This window comes from Plectropomus leopardus, chromosome 9 (genome assembly GCF_026936395.1).
Source record: "Plectropomus leopardus strain MGB_pleo_1.0 chromosome 9, ASM2693639v1, whole genome shotgun sequence".
In the NCBI taxonomy this organism is placed as follows: domain Eukaryota; kingdom Metazoa; phylum Chordata; class Actinopteri; order Perciformes; family Serranidae; genus Plectropomus; species Plectropomus leopardus.
The window spans coordinates 3,036,133-3,054,820 of NC_142184.1; the positions used below are offsets into that span (position 1 = coordinate 3,036,133).

The window sequence follows — 18,688 nt, forward strand, 5'->3', positions numbered from 1 at the left end:
AAACATTTGACTTTTTCCTCTTATGCCGTTTATTAGCTCTATTTATGCCAACTTTATGTTGGGGGTATGAAGTCGCTGATGTTTACAACATTGGATATGAGCGTCTTTATTTTCATACATTAAGGGAGTAAAATGAGCTGTCTGTGTGTTGTCTGTCGTAGAGATGCACGATAATAACAATAAAACAACATTTCCACGTCAAAAACAAACGAACAAGACGATCTAATGTCTCAAGGTGATAGGAGGAGAGGACTGCTAACGTGCCGACTTTATCGCTATTTAGCGGCTTTTCAGACCCTCTCAGCGGCGCTTTAAAAAATGCAACAGGAGAAACTTTTAGTGACGTATTTAGATCCTCAGTGAAAAAGGAGGAAATATGCTGTCCAGGGCGGCCCTTGGCAGAGGAGATATAGGAGGTCGCCTAGAGCGCCACATGCTCTAGGCACTCTCCGTTGTTGTCTCTCAACGTCCACTCCGCTCTCATTCTCCGCCGGTGTCTCCACTGGTGTTTACATTGGTGTTTCCACCGGTGTCTCCGAATGTCCACTCCGCTCTCACTCTCCTCTGGTGTCTCCGCCGGTGTCCTCATCAGTCTGTGTCTGAATCTCTGTGTGTGTGTGTGTGTGTATCTGTATGTGTATGTGTATGTGCATGTTGTGTTGGACCACACCTGCAGACCCTTTTAACCCCCGTCCAATTTTCTCCAATATCAAACTGATTTTTTTTAAAGATTTGTTTAACAATTTGAACCAACCAACTGTGCATAACCGTGCACCACTTCATATTGTTAAAGATTTCTATCGCAAAACAAAACTTAAAAAATCTTAAGTTTACTTAATCACAGACTTTATTTCAGGCATCTAACCAAAACCACATTTTGAAAAACCTATTGACTTCAACACAAGGAAAACAGGAGGTGCAAAAATGCCAGCTCATTTCCTCACTTTAGTGCTCGTTCCTGCACCGCTCCGTGACCACACCCTCAGAGAGGAGTCTGTTTGAGTGTTTTGATTTTGCCATCATGCGCTCTCTTTCACTGCTCTGAAACAAACACACGCTCATCATCCCGAGTCCTCCGGCTGCAGGGGGACATGCTGAGTCATATCTGCATTAATACTGACGGCTTTCTGTCTGTGTGCTTCTGTTTTGGGGGGAGAAAACTCTGAAACTAACTAACTCTTCTTGGAAACAGATGAAAAAAAGGAATCGCTCTTCTGTTTGTTTTGTGAATTACCGTAAGGTGTCAAAAAGAAAACAGAACATGAAAATGCAAGACTTTTATTTTTTTACCCACCAGCATTTTGGCACTTGCTTGCTGTGGCCTAAATTCCTGTGACTGTATTTCTGTGTGAATACTAACCATCGGGGGGTGAATACTGCTCCCCTTTATTTGTGTGATGGAGCCGTGACTTAAATCACTGTCGGCTTTTGTGTTCGTCGTGGTCAAGCGGTTTGGTCTAATTTATTTTTCACCCTCCTCTCTCCCATCCGTCTGCCCCGTTTTTCTCCATTTTCTTCCTTTCTGCTTGCTGTCTGTCGTCTTTTCTTTCCTCTCTCCATCCTCCTCCCATCCTCTTTCTCCTGTCCTTTTCTTTCTTCTTCGCCATCCCACATCGTCTTTTCATTCCACTCCAACCTTTTCTCCCCCTCTCCTCATTCCTCCTCTCTTTTCTTCATTGTTCTCTTTCTGCTCTCCTGTTCCATCCCTCCCTCCTCCTCCTCTTTCTCTCTCGTCTCTGCAGATACAAGAAGACTCAGGAGACTCTTTCCCAGGCGGGACAGAAAACCACCGCAGCTCTCTCCACAATGGGCACGGCCCTCAGAGAGAAACTGGGCGACATGAGGTACGATGCAACAGAGCCAAAATGGCCGCCGCTCTGGCAAAGCTACAAGAACAAACGAGCAGAGTGGACAGTGTTGAAAGAAAGATCCAAACCAACGATATCAAACAACAGCTCCATATTTATTTTGGGACAGCGGGGTGAAGCAGCTTTGAACTTTTGACAGATCAGCAGATCCCTGAAAAGTCTTAAAAGGCATTCATTAATCTAAAAAAATAAGACATGGGATTTATTTTTTTGACGTTGCAATTTGAAATCATAAAATGATTGATAACATCTATTTTTTGTCAAGTAATTTAGTAGATTTATCTTTTTCAACTCTTCTTAAAAACTTTCATTTTTTCTTTTTTTTTTTTCCATGTTGCATTGTAAAATTTTAGAATAATTGGCAACATTATTTTTTGTTAAATGATTTAGTGAATTTCTGTTGTTAAACTCACTTAAATAGGATCAAAAGCAGGATAAAGCTCCAGACTGGGGTACTTTTTTTCATCATAAACATACTTATTATCAGTTTAACGTCATGAATATTTTACAGCGACACTGTCCACTGCTCTTTTCCTCTTGTTGCTCTGAATTTGTCTCATCATGCTTCTTACACCGCTTTAGCCTAAATGTTCATTTCACTAACTCAAGGGGTGGTTCAACACATTTTAAGTTGTTTTTTCTTATATGTCTTAATGAGACGCACATCTTTTAGCATCTGTTAAATGTGAGCTCCGCTGGTATCTCTTGGAGGTAAAATCCCAGATGCTAAATGTTGATTTTAGCCTCCTGAATATAAGTCTGGTTTGTTTTTAGATTGTTGGACCATCCCTTTAATGTAGACAACTTTCTCACCCTCAAATCAAACTTGTGTTATTTTTATTTTGCTTTAAACTGCATCGACTTCTTTGCAAATATCCTTAAAATTAAACATACATTAGAAAGCATTAGTAGCAAAATATGATATATTACATATGAAAAATATGGTTAAAGGGTAAGTTTGGTGTTTTTCAACCTGGACCCTATTTTCCATGTTTTGAGTTCTACTGGACTAACAGGAGCAACGATTATTAAAATTGGTCCAGTATTGAGTGAGAGTATAAAACAAGCTGTAGTGTAACAGCATCTATTTATTTCCACTAAAGTGTTTGTTTTTGTCAGCTAGACTCTGATTATTATTCTAAGTGTCTGAAACATTATAGAAAGGATCCCTGAAGAGATGGACGTATTTGTTAAAGAGTAAGATTCTTTTATAAATTTTTTTTTAAACTGAAACAGCCCCGAAATGTAGGAAATGTAGAAAACCCACCGGACATGTAACAATGTCAGTCTGTCAGTGGCAAAAACAAACACTTTTATGGACATAAATAGGCAAGGCAGCTTTATTTGTATAGCACATCCATACAACAGGGCAAATAAAAGTGCTTTACAGGGCAAGAAAACATAATAAAAGATAGATTTATAAGAAAAGAAATAAGTTATAAAGGTAAAATCAATTACTAAGTGATTTTAAAAAATAAAATAATCACTATTAAAAATAGCAAAAGAACAGACGAGGTACAAAGACAAAAAGATTATTTAAAACGATTTAAAATTACGTGTAAAATAAGTTTCTAGTCATTAGCGACAGTGCCGACATCATAGCTATAGCAATGCAAACAAATAGGTGTGTATTGAGAGATGCAGATTTCACTACAAAATTGACTGCAACTTACTTAATTTTGAACGATTTTCATGAAATTTGTTTTATCATTAACATTAAAAATTGAACATGATAGTGAATAATTAATCAGCACTTTGACAAAACGGCAATCTTTTAAACAGCCACAACTCTGGTACGTGCAGGCTCCAACTTCTTCAGATTATTACACGTTTCTGAAATCTAATGGAAGTGTGAAGGTAAATTAAATGAAATTGCATCAAATTTAAAGCAGCAGAAAATGTAAATGGTCGAGTAAAGTGTCAGTACCTGAAAACTGTGCTGAAGTACAGTACTTACGACGAGCTTAGAGAGATATCTACGTTACTATATCTGGTGCCAACATGCCCAGAGTGGTTACCTCGCAGCCTGTTTCATAGCTGCAGTCTGCAGCACTTTTGCTCAATACTGGATCAGTTTAAAAAAATCGATGTTCCCATTAGATACTTAGGCACAAAAACCTGGTCCAGGTTGAAAAAAAAGCAATTTAACCTTTCAGTTTAGCACCAAAGCAACATTTTATCAAGTGTGATTGACGGGTGAGAGAGAGAAAGAGAACATTTAGCTGTGGAAAAACAGTGGAGATCACCGCTGACTCCTTCACATCCAACATCTCTGCCGGCGCCTCGTTGACTCACACAGCCGTCTGTAATTATATTAATGTTTCCATTTCACCACCCACAGTCGTATTTGCTCTATATGCATGTGTGTGTGTGTGTGTGTGTGTGTGTGTGTGTGTGTGTGTGTGTGTGTGTGTGTGTGTGTGTGTGTGTGTGTGTGTGTTTAGTTCATCGTCTTCTCAAACAGTATGCCCCCACTAACATCATATTTCAGCTCTTTGTGCCGCTCGTCCTGCATGTTGCATGTTTTTCATTCATTCCTCCACATTTCTTTCCTCGCTCATATTTGATTTTTCTTGTTTTTAATGCTCCTGTTTCGTTCCTTGATATGTTTTCAGTGCAGGCTGTGTTGCTAAAACATTTTGCTAATGCCTTAAATACACTAACTATTTCTGTTGAGGTGACAAAGTGAGAATATGGTTTATTCAGCTCAAACTGTAACAAAATATTAAGGATGAGATGTCCGTGCTTTGAATTACAGTAAATTTTCAGATAGTGGTTTTTATTACCTCGGTGTCAGAGACAGCCAGGTCTTTGTTTGGGACAAACACGGGTCTTTATTCCTAATTTCTCCAGTTAATGCAAACTCGAAACTTCCTCTTTGTGTGCGTCGTTTTGATGAATTCAGCATAATTAATTTCCATTTCAGAACGATGCAAAAATGGAGTCTATCAGAGGTTTCACTCTTTTTTGTCATTGAAATTTTTATTCAACTTAACAGCATCAAAATATACTGATTTATAGATTTTATGCAAAAATACAAATTAAATAGATTAAAAAAGATCCACAGTCACAAAAAAGGAAAAATTTAAAATAAAATAAAACTAAATTAGACAAATTAAACCAAGAACATCCAGCATAACAAGCAGCTACACAGAAACCACCGCAGCACCACGATCCCTCTTCCTCATACATGTACATACATAATACAGTTTACACGCGTACATAAACATCTCATCCCATAGTGCTCTCCACCACCTCTGAGGTGTTACTATAATGTCAGACACAAAAATTTGCCATGTTTGACTAGTTTTGAGATTCCATTTTTCTCATTTTTCCCTGCAGCGTTATTAAACTGCCATTAATTAAACTCAACGCTTCTGCCACATGAAAAGTCTGACTGTTAATGTGAAAAATATGAGGATGGGTTCAAATGTGTTGACAGCAAAAACAGAAACAAGTAATTCATGATTTAACATAAGCGACACACTGGTGACTCTTAACATGACTTATCATGTGCTGTTTGCTCCAGGAGATTCCACACTTTATATGAGAATTTAATTTGATTTATTCGTTTAATTTAATTTCACGGACGGATTAAGAAAAATGACGTCTGCTCGCCGGGCCTCCATCAGGGTTTCGATTTACGCAGGCTGCAGGCAGGCGGACGCTGATGCCCCTTGAGGCGTTGCAGCCCAACTGTTGTGTTGCCGCTGCGTCATAAGGTGGCAGAGAGAGAGCGGTGGTGGTCTGCACCGAGACTCGACAACAAATCGAGGACTCAGAGTGATTCTCACCACCGACAGTTAACCCTTTGAAACCTAGATTGACGTCAGCAAGTTGCAGAATGCATGAGAAACGGTCCGTGGTTTTGGACGACAAACAAAACAGTTGCGCTGACAATTCGCGATGCAGAACTCCTCCATCACACCAAACACACTCAGCAACAGGAGGCAGATAAAGATTTGCAACGTTCACTGTGCTGCAAGAGACGTGGAGCCATCTGCAAATCCAGATCAGAGAGGGATTTATTGGCAAGCAGGTTTTCACCTACAAGGAATTTCATTTTTTTCCCTTTTTTGCTACATACATTAAACATACAATAAACAAAGTACTTCAACACTCAAAAACAGAAATGTAGAATAGAAAAATTACAATAAATAAATAAATGACAACAAAGAGCAGACAAAGTAACCAGTCAAGTAAATATCAATCCAATCAAAACCAAGAAGTACGTGGAAAACAATAGGTGTAAATAGTTCAACATCATGATTAAATGTAATGATAATTTCCTTTTAAAAGTTTTTAAAATGATGAGCCCTTAGTATCGTGTACTTTATCATTCAGTATCTGTACACTAGCAGTATTTATTGGAGAACAGAAAGTGAAGCCGATCGAACTGTGTTGTATTGTATGAATAAATCTTTGAATTAAATATATTCACACAAATTTCTTAAGGATGATGTATAGTAGAGGGTAAAGGCATGTTTATATATACACACACACATATGAGATGATTATTTCTGTCATATACTGAGAGGACGTTCAGTTTCCTGAAAAGTGTAATAGAGGCTTTATTAGAGGATGAGAGTTACCAATTTTATTTTACAAATCGTTTTTCATCAAACACGAAGATTGGAGGGGGATGTATTTGCCAGAACAATATCACTATAAATCAAATAGGAATAAATTACAAAACAATATAAAGTTAATAAACAAGAAACATTTACAAAACACCGTTGTTTGCTGATGATCCTCAGTGACTTCACAATTTTCTTACAAGTAAAATGAAAATGTTGCCGCAGCATCCAGTGCGAACACGGTGTTTTTGTCTTTAGTGACACAGCAAACACGTCCGTGCTCTGATCCTCTTCGTTTTGATCCCCTGCTGATAAACTCGCCGTTTCTCTCCTGTGTGCGTCCCTGTTGACTGTCGCTGGTTTGTGTTTGTGTCCTGATGCTGCTTTGGGCTCACGCTCTCTCTCCTTCTTGTGTTTAATCGCTGCCTCGGTTTGGCCTGCAGAGCTCTGCCTTTCTCTAATTCCTTTAGGTAAGACTGACGCGTCCGCTTGGAACGAACCAGAGTTTAATCACACAATTTAAATGTGTTACACAGGAAAAAAGAGGTCAAGCTCTGCCATCTTTGCTTTTTGATTCTTTGACTTTTGCTTTTCCAAACTGCTTAATTTAGTTATTTTATTCGCTGAGATTGCCCATTATATTTTTTACCTGCTTACAGTAGCATGTCGACCTTTGCTGTTTTAAACAAAACTGCAGATCTTTAAAGAAATTGTTGATTTCCTGTTAATATTATAAGTAGCATTTTAAATTAATTGTCATGATTAAACTGATTAACACTTTAATTTTAAGTTTGACTGAAATATGCTGGCTCACATTATGCTTCAAAACAGGAAGGTGTTTTTTTTGTTGTTGTTTTTTGTAATAAAATACTTAAGTAATGCTAATTATTTTTTATTTTCAATTAACTTTCTAAAAAGTGTCCTGGAAATGAGGCCGTTATTATAGTCCAGTTAGTTTTATAATAGAATATTTTTTCTTATTTAAACTTAAGGAAAAAGTCATTATTTGTTTATTATTGGAAGATGTTATGTATGTTAAATTATTTTATTTATTTATTTAAATATTTTATTTCGTTTTCATCAAACAATTAAAAAAAACAAACTAACAAAACCACACAACCCACATATACACACAAAAATTAATAAATAAATAAATAAATTTAAAAAGAAAGCCAGACTGGACATAGATTTAAAAAAAATAATAATAATAATGTGTGTATGGTTGAATCATGTTGTACCATTTTGAATTATTTTATATGATGATTATGTAATTACCTGTAAATACTTTTTGAATTTCTTTGAACTAACTAAAAGTTGTTTTAGATGTAACAACTCAACACTGCCTCTAAACTTCAATTCATAATTTTGTTAAATTAATATATTTCTAGTACTTTGTCGGAAACTATTGGACCCATAAAATAAAGTCTTTCCAACGATGTTTTCCCCTTAAAATTTTGAGAATGTTCCGAGGACACTTTTTTTATCAACTTTTTATTGATTTAAGTACATGCGAATGAGAAATGAAGCTACGTGTTTAGAGCAAATTCATAACCACTAAAAGCATTTTAACTGATGTTTTAATTGCATTAGTGTGTGTGTGTGTGTGTGTGTGTGTGTGTGTCACTGCTTGCTTGCTTTATAACACTTGCACTTCTGTCTCCTCTCTTTAACGCTTACAAAGTAGCAACTATTCCATTCGCCACTCGATAAGTATGCCGGCCATGAGGTAAAGTAACACACAAACCTGCTCACTGTATCTTTATCTCTGTACTGATTCATTTCAATAACGCATAACCGTTTCCTTTTTATTGTTTCTGCACAGCTGCTGCTTTTCTGTGTGTTTTTTTATCTGTTTATGTCTGATATTATTATGATTCTGCTTTCTTGGCCAAATTTCTTAACTATGAGATCTTTTAAGTTGAAAAAAAGATTTGATGCAGGATCACATGCACCAAAAAAAAGCTTCTGCCCTCACACTGTGAAGGAATAAGGGATTTATTTTATCTGCCTTTTTAAAATCAATTATTAAATCATTTTCATTCAACCTTGAATGAGTGAGGAGTTTAAAGAGAATTTAGCAGGACGTCACATTTTGTCCTCTCTGCTTATTGATCAGGTTACAACTCTATTAATTGACAAGATAAACCACAAATTTGGCAAATATTTACCAGCCTGTGACAGCATGAAATTTGTTTTTAGTTTTTTGATTTTGATGTGTTGAACATGTTGAACTACTGAATTAACTTTTACGTATCTTATTTGTTGTTTATTTTATAATTTTAAGTTTTTCAGTGTCCATATGTGTTCCTCAGTTGACTTAATTTTTATAATGATATTATATTATATCATCTAAATATGTTGTGTCAGTATTAAGACAGTTTTAGACATTATTTATGTGGTTTTAGAGGAACATAAAGGCTGTATTTGTCTGGTTTACCTGTTTAATGAGCAGCTACATTTTTAATTGCAAGTATATCCTGACACATACATAAGAATAAACTGTTTAAAAAGATATAATGTATCCTCTTTTTAAACATATTTATGGTATTTTTAGCTTTATAAGCTGGAGTTTGCAGCTAATCTGCCTTTTTAATTACTCTGGTGTCATTGCATGTAACGTTAACGTGTTTTTTGTGTGAATGTAACATCACGCCTCTGCTCTGCAGGAACTCTGCAACCTTCAAGTCGTTTGAGGATAAAATGGGGAACCTGAAGGTGAGCAGACAGACTGCACCTGTCGGCCATGAGGTGACTGACATGCGTTAAATATGGTTTTATGGTTTCTTTGTTCATGTTTTTGTAAATTTCGGTGTTCACACCTCCTCGTGTTTGTGATCCATGTGATCCATACTTGTATTGTGATTGTGAACTAACATCACAAAAAGCTAACGAAAGACGTATTTTGTCCTATAAGCCTTTTTTTTCTTTTATGGATTTCTTCTTTCTGTGCCTGAGCTATTCATGTTTATTTAAAGAGCATTTTATTCCATGTTAGTTCTTTTAAAACAGCTACAAGTAGCATTTAAAACCAGCAAACTGAGTGTTGACACAACGCAAAAAATAATAATGTATACAAATCAAAGTTGCTGCTAATCATTGACATATCCCAGGCTATGATGACAAAAAACAACTACTTAGCATGTAGTATTTATTTATTCATTTATTTATTTTCCATCTCAAAACATAGTGGCATCCTGACAATACCTGCATGTAAAAGGTTATTTTTTTATTTTAATTTGGTGTTTGATTTTACAGAAACAGATAACAGTTAAGAGGACATAATAATTTAAGAAAATAAATACTACTACTACTACTAATAATAATAATTATGCATTCATGTATAAGAGACAAGATAAACACATTAAAAAATAATAATAATGAAAAACTGAAGAAAAACAGTTTTTGAAGATTTACATAATTGACATTTTCACATAAAAAAAAGATTGCTATATTACATCACCTCTAACCACATACACGGCCACGACAAATGCGTTATAATACACATTATCAAAAAATAGTACCTAAAGCTGCTTTTCTTGCCATAAAACCAAGATGCAGTAACCATATTAAAAAAATAAATAAGTAAAAAAAATCCTGGCTTGTACATCTTATGTTGTGGGTCATTTCTAGATCACGTGACGTCCTCCGGTGAAACGGAGGATGTGATGAGTCGGTAAAGTGCTGCTGACGATCAATAACACTCCGCTCTGCTTCCTGTCTCTCTCTCCTCAGTATAAGGTCGTCGGCCCGAAAGGAAACGGAGAAGCCGTCAGCTCCCCCACCGACACCACCCCCACTCAGGAGAACCCGCCTTTCTGAACGCCTCCCTCTTCCTCCTCCTACTCCTCCTCCTCCTCGCTGCCACCTTCCTCACGACCTGAGACTGTACTGTTATCACCTCACACCGCAGAGTCAAACCTTTGACCCTCCACCTCACCGACTCGCCGCCGCCGCTCACTTTGCCCCCCGAGGTCTGTAAACGCAGACGGGCGGAGGTGAAGGACTCGTGGGTTTGAGGTGGGACGAGCGCGCTCATCGCTGCTGGTCCCACGGCCTCCGCTCCTCTGCCTCGCCGCCGAGCGCAAATGTTTTGTTGATGTCTAAATAATTTACAGACCTTGCTTTGTCACCGAGTTCGACCCTCCGTTAGTCCAAATAATTGCACTCTCCAGACAACTTTGTAAACGGGTTGAAAATGCAAAATTAACACGTCAGGCTCTTAAACTAAATGAGAAACTTCACATTTGATTTGGGGGTTTTGGGTTCGTTCAGATAGCGCTACAGTGATGCGTCAAAAGTAACTCTGCAGGCGGATTTTCGGGGCCCAACTCAGAGTTTAGGAACCCTGCAGACTGAAGGTGGAGGAGCTCTTACCGGCACGATGGTGGTTTATTCTGCTTCTTTTTCTGTCCTTTTTTTCTTTCGTTCATGTTCTTAAATCATCACACTGTGAGCACCACACCACACGTCCCCACCGAAACTCGTCACAGCTCTGCCGTCAACGCGCGGGGGGGGGGTCCCTCTTACTGCTACATGCATGTGCATATCTCATCTCAGTTGTACCATAAAAACCATGAAAAGACGGCCGAGGTCTCGTGTAACACCCTAAAAACACCACCAGGATGTAAAAACAGACAAAACCATTTTGTATTACAAACTATTTTACACTGCTTTGCATAATGTTTTTACATAACTTTTATCAATATGTATAAATATATATGAATAAATCTATTGTCACTGATGCTGCCGATCGGTGGCGGTCAGGTTGGGAGGTTGAAAGATTAAAAAAAGCACGGGGAGGCGAAACAAACTCAATGGGTCAGTTTCACAGACGTGAATTATCGTCCGTACGTTTTTTTTTTTTTCGTTTGTGGTCTACAAACATGTTTGTGAAACGGACTCATTAATGAGCTGCAGGCGTTTTGTTCCCGTTTGAATCACACGAGAGGGAACATAATCAAACTGGTGCGTTTGGTTTCAGCATGCTGCCAGTTACGAGTCACACTAAAAGCGCTCAAGAGTTTAAAGGGATAGTTCGGACTTTTTTATGTCTGGTTGTTGGAGGTACTTATCCAAAAACAGAATATTATATACAGTACATGTCAGTCGTCTCGTCCTCAGTTTGAGAAGCAGGTCTGAGTCCGACACCAAAGCTGAGCGACCTGCTGCTGTGGAGGCGTCAACGATAAAATCAGGGTTCATACAAGGTGCTTCAAGTGCTTAAATTCAACTCTGTGAAATGTAAATCCTGGAATACCTTGAAAATCAGACGTTTTTGAACTTGGTCCCTAAAAACCTACTTAAATATTACTGAGAGGAGAACAGAAAAAGGGATTATTCAATAAAATGTGTTAAATGTTATAAACGAGGAAGCAACAAACGGCCGTGGTTGCAGTTGACTGAGGATGCCTGAGCATCAGTCAGCGGGTAAACAGGAAACATTTGGCGCCAGGATGTTTTGCTCGTCTGCAAAACAAAAGTTGAAATTCAGAAGCAGTTTAATTAATGACAAGTTGAATTTGGGTCCCGGTAACGTGTTCACGCCATTTACAGATTTGCACAATTTTCCTGCAACAGATGGTTGTGGTGGAAAAAAATATTATACTTCAAATGAAAATTTGTGATTGATAAAGTACTAAAAAGTCTTTAAATTTGACATTTTATGAACCCTGTTAAATGTCATTTAACCACCAGACAAAAATTCCACTTTAAACGATCGAAATCAGTTTAAGGGTACGCTGTATTTAGGGTTATTTTCCCCGTTTTACCTTTTCGTCAGACAGCCTGTTCTGATGGAAAAGCTGAAACAGCTTCATTTCTCCATCTCTGCTCTCTCCAAAGCCACCAGACTCCACTGACAAAAACACTCATTTTAGCTCGCTGAACACGAGCTGCTCGCCTGCTGCTGCTTCAACCTGTTTGTAAGTTTGTCTTATTGTTTGACTTTGGTGAATCCAAACGAACACTTTTAAACACTGAATCACACAGAAACACAGAGTAACTAACTGATGGAGGCAGCGGGAGACCTGCAGCTCCTGTGTTCACTCATGTTACATCTCATGTTAAATCTCTGTTTTTCTCTGTGGAGGCTGGCTTTGAGGAGGGGAATTTAACCGCTTTATTTTCCCGGGAAAAATTACTTTCTGTGAAAATACTCCCAATATAGCGTACACTCTAACCCTTTGAAACCTGTGCAAATTGCATTGATGTCTTCCAAATAAAAATAGCAATGAGCAACACGAGAAATTAACGAAAAATGAGAGAGAAATTAGTAAAACATTATAAGAAAATTACCTGAAAGTCAGCAAAAAATAAGAAGAAAAGGATGGTAAAGTGCTAAATAATAAAAAGAAAAAAAGATTATGTAACACAATTCTCATTTTAAAGTATCATAATTATAAATATAGTTGTCTAGACTTTTTTTAAATGTAATTTTCTTCTCATTTTCTCTGTTTGTCGCTCCATTTCTTTTTCTTTTAGAAAATTTTCAGGACTTTTTTTAGTCTTATTGTTTGCTCATTTCTTGCCAAGTTGCTCATTGCCTTTTTTCCTGTTTGCAAAATAAATCCAAACTAATTTGCTAAGATTTACAATATTTGAACTCTTGTAATGCGTCTGAATGCAGAACAAGAAAACTGATGTTTCAAATGATTAACTTAGTGTTGTTTTTTTCTGGTCGCTAAAAATATTTGCTTCAAAATCGTTATTTTTCCTGTTTCTCCAAACTGGGGGCGTGCTGACTGACGTCTGCTGTATGTAATACACTGTGGACACGTGCCTCAATAATCTGACCTCAAAACGCCCAAACTGACGCTTTGAAACGTCCTGAAACCATTTTGACTGTGTTTCTTTGGGCTGCTGCTCCCTTCCTGTCAACACACGTGAGCCGACGCTTTGCTGTGTACGCTACCTGGTGAATGTCAACGCTTCTCTATCGGCCTTACTCACTTTACCGTTGTTTTGATTTAGCTGGTAGAAAAGATTTTTCCCTTTGTGTGTGTTTTTTTTAAAATTTTGTTAAATTGTACAGACTGGTTTGATTGAAGGATTAGCGTTAAAATATTTCGAGTCTGACGCGCCGCAAAATGTGTCACGAAAACATCTCGCTGCCATAGAGTCAACTTAGCCAACGACCCCTTAATGCACAGATACATGCACTCCTGTAAACACACACTAAACGCCCTGAACACACACACACACACGCTACACTGTACCAAATCACTGTTGCTCTTACAAACTACACATCTCAGAAGCAGCGAGTTCATCTGAGTTGTGCAGCACCGTCACTTTTCCCCAACACGAAAAACGAGAAGGTTGTGATTTTTTTTTTTTTTTGCTGAAGTTGCTGGTTGGAGGGCAACGTTGCTTTTGGTAATTTAACAACATGTTACACTATTTTAAACAAACATAGAGGCCAACTCTTGGAAAAATTGCCAAAATATGTCTGAAAAAATGAATCTCCAGTTGCCTTTGAGGCTGATCATCGTAATTTAACTCTTTGAAACCTGGATTGACACCTTTTTTTGTGCTGTGTTCAGACGCCTTTCACAAGTTCAAACTTCTGAAAAAAATACAAATAGCAACAGTACACCCCGCCCCTCCCAAAAAAAGAAAAAAAGACTTTTAAAAAAGCTAGGAAAACATATGTCCATAAAACTATATTAACCGTTATCATCGTAACATATTTAACTTTATGTTACAGAATTATGAGAATTTTACGCTTTTTTTCCAGGTCATTGCATTGTTTTTTTTCTCCCTAATTTTCAGGAAATTTTCTTGTGCTTTTTCTAAATTATCTTGCTAATTTTTGGGTGTGAAGTTGCGCTTTGTCTTCTTTCCATTTTTAAAAAAAAAGAAAACCAGCACATTCGCTCAGGTTTTAAAGGGTTAAAGGTGTTTAAAAGTTGCCTCTTGCGTTGCCATTTTTTTTCAGCCGTTGCAACAAAACGCTGCTCTTGTATCCTTCAAATGCAACGTCGGTGTGTTATTGAAGCAGTAGAAAATTATAAATATGAGTTGTTACACCACTTTAATATTTTGGAATCATTAAAGGATTTATGCCAAAACTTCCAGGAAGGTTTAAACTTGCACAAAAAAATAGCAAAAATTAAATAAATAAAGACCAGATAAAACAGGAATATCTCTCGGTGACTGAGCCGGCTTCAATGAACAAACTTAAAATTAAACTTAAAATCAAAACAGCTAAAAATCAAAACTTCCCGGCTTCAGACCTGCTGCCAGTGTATCGTACCTGTATGTCCTTTTTTGTTGTTTTTTTTGTGTTGGATCATTTTGGTAGTTAATATATTCCTGTTAGGTGATTTGTTGTGTTTTCTTTTGGCTTTGCTTCTGTTTTCGGAGAGGTGGACTTTAAGATATTTGTACAAATAATTTGCCATCGGTTTAAAAACAAGTTGCCAATGTTTAAATATCTGTTACAAAAAAATCTCTCCTTCTGCCTCTGAATCTCATGGACTCTGATTTCTGCTTCGCCAAAATTAAAAATGCACACTACAAGAGATATTAATCTAAACTCATTTATTTCAGCGTTGACGCCTAAAATCGTCGTTTTCTTACTCAAAGTGGAGAAATCATCTCATACTTGATGCTTTTTGCAGACGATGGTCACTTTGCACAAGAAAAATACAGTTTTAGATGCTGATTTAAATGATTTCTTAAGATGGAACTTTTTTGGAGTGAAGCGGTCGCCTGTTTAAAGCTGCAATCAGATAGAAAAAGCTTGATGTACTTTTGTTTTTTGGGTGCCAATGGGAAGCGCAGCGCATGGCGAGCGTGCTCAGAGCGAGCCGCTCTGCAGAGGCTGGAGGACAGTAGAGTACTTATAGCTTTATTTAGGTCCGGGGCCTAGCTGATGTAGATTATCAAAAGGGATCAGATTTGGAAGATCACGGTGAATTAATTAAAAAACTTTTTTTTGTTTTGGTTTTGTTGTATATGTTTGGATATCAATAAAGCATTCCTTTAAATGAAGACGTGTTTGGTTGAAATCTGTCCTTAAAGCTACAGCCTAAAACTCAAATTGGTCGATGACTAAATGTTTATTATCCGATACTACTGTCTCAGAGAAAGCCGAGTTATTACGTGTTCAGGTTTTTCGTCTGTCCCATTCTCTTGAACTCAATATAATATAATTTCTTTAACCTGCAGGGACTATGTGCATTTTAGCCGCTTTTCATTTCATTATTCGATAATTTTGGCTGTGTTCATGCATATGGGATACATTTTTTGCAAGATAGTGTATTTCAGTTTAATTTTGGAATTTCCAGCTCAGCTTCCACAATAAATCTAAAATACACTGTGGAAACAAAATTGTTACATTTATATGGTTAAGTGCAAAATGCTCCATTGAAACCCATTCAAACTGCAGCCTTTGATCCTACAGCCATTAAAAGCTTAAAAACATGCATTGTAGTATTTCGTGGTGTTATTCTGAGCTTTTGCCTTACAATTTGTAATGTTTTACTATTTTCCACGTGATGACAGTACAAAAACCATCCTATTTCTACTAGGTGCACTGTCAAAATCAGTGATGCTGCAAATCATTGACATATCCTAGGCTGTGATCATCAAAAAAAAAATTTGCATGTAGCATACTGAAAATAATTAATCTTTTGTGTTGTTTTTTTTTTTTTTTTTGTTAATCTAAAAACATAGTGGCATCATTACAAAAACCTGGAATTTAAAGGGATAAAATTTGGAAAAATTATAAATATTTGATTTTTATGATTAGGACTGATGTTGGTTAAAAAAATTAACTCAAAGAAAGTAGAAATTCATATTAATGTAAAAAAAAAAAAAAATTTAAAGCTGACAATGTCTCTGTGGACAGGATCACATGAGTTGGTCATAATGGTTGGCATTTTATTTTGTTTTTTTGTTTATTTTATTTTCCTGGTTGGCCTACAAAAATACGTCATCCCTTCGCCACTCTATTGGGTGTAACGCGGCGTTCACGGACGGAGGCGGCGTCACATTATTCCCAGCAACATATGACTGCTGACCCTGTGAACTTCGCGAAAACAGGAGTTCCCTGACCGGGAATCGAACCCGGGCCGCGGCGGTGAGAGCGCCGAATCCTAACCACTAGACCACCAGGGATGCTGAAGAGCAGATTTTCAGATATGAAAATGATTGTGTGCAAGAGAGAAAAAAAAATTTTTTTTTTGTTTGATTTGCTGCTGAAATGTGTTTCAGGGTAAGACCCGCCCTACTCTCTCTCTGATTGGCTCGCGCTGCTGCCTTCTTTGGTTTGATTGATCAGGAGACTCATTAAATATTAAGATGTTGACATGCGCGTAAATTTAGTGAATTTTTTGAGCATCTTCTGCCCTTTAAAATGCTCGTAAAACCTCAGGGACGGTTTGGCCCATTTTACATGGACATGTCCCACCCTGTGATAACAATTTAAATAAAAAAAAAATCAAATAATGAAAGCCTACTTGGTATGTAATATAGTGATAATAATAATTTTTGGTGTTTTTGGAATCGCCTGAAACACCACCTCAGGCGAGCACAAAAACCTTTTTGCTATAAACGAGGTTTTGAGGGTAAATTGAAATCTGCCTATTCTATTAGTCTACCATTAACAACATGACTTAGAAATATGATCACGGTCCAGAGAAAGTTAATGAATACTGAGTAAAACAAAAAATAAATATCGTCAGTCGTAACATCTTGTTTGGCTTTGATACATGAACGAGGTGTTTTATTTGTGGTTATGGTCTGTAAGGTGAGTCAGAAATCAGTATAGTATATTGATTAAACCAATTTTTTTGTTTTTCTTTCCCTTTTCATCCAAAAACAAGTGTCATCACAACAAAAACCTCTTAAAAAGAATACACTCAATGAAAGTAGAAAATAATAATGTAAAATAAATTTTACAAGCTTAATTTTGAAAAGTGCATTTTGTGCGTAGAACAATACAAATGTGTGTAATATCAAAACTAAGCGTTAAAGACGACAAATACAAATCAATAAACAGCTATTTTAATATAAGTGCGAGCCAATCAGAGGCAGAGTGAAGCAGAGAGGGGCGGGTCATGTTTTGCTATTTTTTTTTTTCTTTTTTACTTTTTATTGACAATTTTCACTTTTTCAAACGGTAAATTCAGTTTGTGTATAAGGTAGCAAGTGATGACCAAAACTGATAAAACCTAAAATAATGACACAAATTAGTACAAATGATTAATTCTGTCACAGCGATGCAATCGACCACAAAAAATAACATAATCGCCCCTAAAACTAAATAAACAAACATAACACAAAATTTGCTTCCTGCACAAGATATCGCGAGATTCGATTAGATCATTTTTTAAATAAAGTTTTCATGTTGTCGTGGCCGAGTGGTTAAGGCGATGGACTAGAAATCCATTGGGGTCTCCCCGCGCAGGTTCGAATCCTGCCGACAACGAAGTTACGTTTTGACTTTATCTTATTCAGTTAATGTAAAATCAGAAAGATTAGGGATTATTGTATAGACTGCTCAAGATATCTGCAATAAAAAAAGACAATTTCACGACCTCAATGGTTAAAATAGCTTCACTTTAAGTTTTAAAATCTCCTGTCGAGGAATAATGATGCGTAACAACAGAAGATGCATAACAATGAAGAAAAGTTTTAACATAAACGCCTTTCTATCTGCACACAGATATTTATAGAAAACATCTGTATTCGTGTTTGCACCGTTTTTTAAATCTATTACAGTTTTATTTAAATGTGTTTCTGCGTTTAACTGTTGGACGATGACACTGTTGCAATTCGCCTATAAAACCACAGGAGGGGGCTCTTTGTTCAGCGCTCAGTGTTCAGGTTGGGAGGTTTTGGTAAAACATGTAGAGACAAGTCTGTTTAATGTAAAGAGCACAGCTTCACATTAAATGAATAAGAACAGAGGCATGTTGAATAAAAACACATCAAAAAGTAGGAGAATAAAAGATTAATATAACATAGAATATCTTGATAAAATCAAAACACCATTGCACAAACACCAAATACAACAAAAACCTTAAAAAGCAGCGTGGGCAGGCATGTCATCATAATGTTAAAAGAAAAGAGATGAGTTTTAAAGTTTTAAAATATGGTTAATAAAACGGAGGTCTGAATCAGATCAAGAAACCTGTCTCATACTATCAAAGTATGTGCGTGTGTGTGTGTGTGTGTGCGCGCACATGCTTTTGTATGGCCCTTGGACACATCAGGAAAAAACAAAACAATAACCTAATC

At 36.8% G+C, this 18,688-nt stretch overlaps 1 protein-coding gene and 3 non-coding genes across 19 annotated transcripts in view; 3 read left to right on the plus strand and 1 right to left on the minus strand.

Annotated features, from left to right (window-relative positions):
- The window catches only part of tpd52l2b (tpd52 like 2b), a 35,951-nt gene extending 20,515 nt beyond the window's left edge, over nt 1-15,436 (plus strand). For 3 of the 16 annotated variants that reach the window (XM_088081705.1, XM_088081694.1, XM_088081696.1), the window contains 5 exons: nt 1,743-1,844; nt 6,889-6,915; nt 8,127-8,171; nt 9,112-9,160; nt 10,178-15,436. In XM_088081705.1, coding sequence (XP_087937831.1) covers nt 1,743-1,844; nt 6,889-6,915; nt 8,127-8,171; nt 9,112-9,160; nt 10,178-10,264 — 310 coding nt within the window. In that variant the 3' untranslated portion in view covers nt 10,265-15,436. Of the gene's footprint in view, nt 1-1,742; nt 1,845-6,888; nt 6,916-8,126; nt 8,172-9,111; nt 9,194-10,177 lie in introns of all 16 variants that reach the window. The other 13 variants (XM_088081689.1, XM_088081697.1, XM_088081692.1 and 10 more) reach the window with 5 other exon arrangements.
- Nucleotides 5,538-5,672, plus strand: LOC121947602 (small nucleolar RNA SNORA17). Its single transcript, XR_006106092.2, has one exon. It is a non-coding gene; the product is annotated as a small nucleolar RNA SNORA17 (small nucleolar RNA).
- A 1,056-nt stretch (nt 15,437-16,492) lies between the features above and the next one.
- On the minus strand, nt 16,493-16,564 carry trnae-cuc (transfer RNA glutamic acid (anticodon CUC)). Its single transcript has one exon. It is a non-coding gene; the product is annotated as a tRNA-Glu (tRNA).
- Nucleotides 16,565-17,794: 1,230 nt separating this feature from the next.
- trnas-aga (transfer RNA serine (anticodon AGA)) lies at nt 17,795-17,876 on the plus strand. Its single transcript has one exon. It is a non-coding gene; the product is annotated as a tRNA-Ser (tRNA).
- Nucleotides 17,877-18,688: the final 812 nt, after the last annotated feature.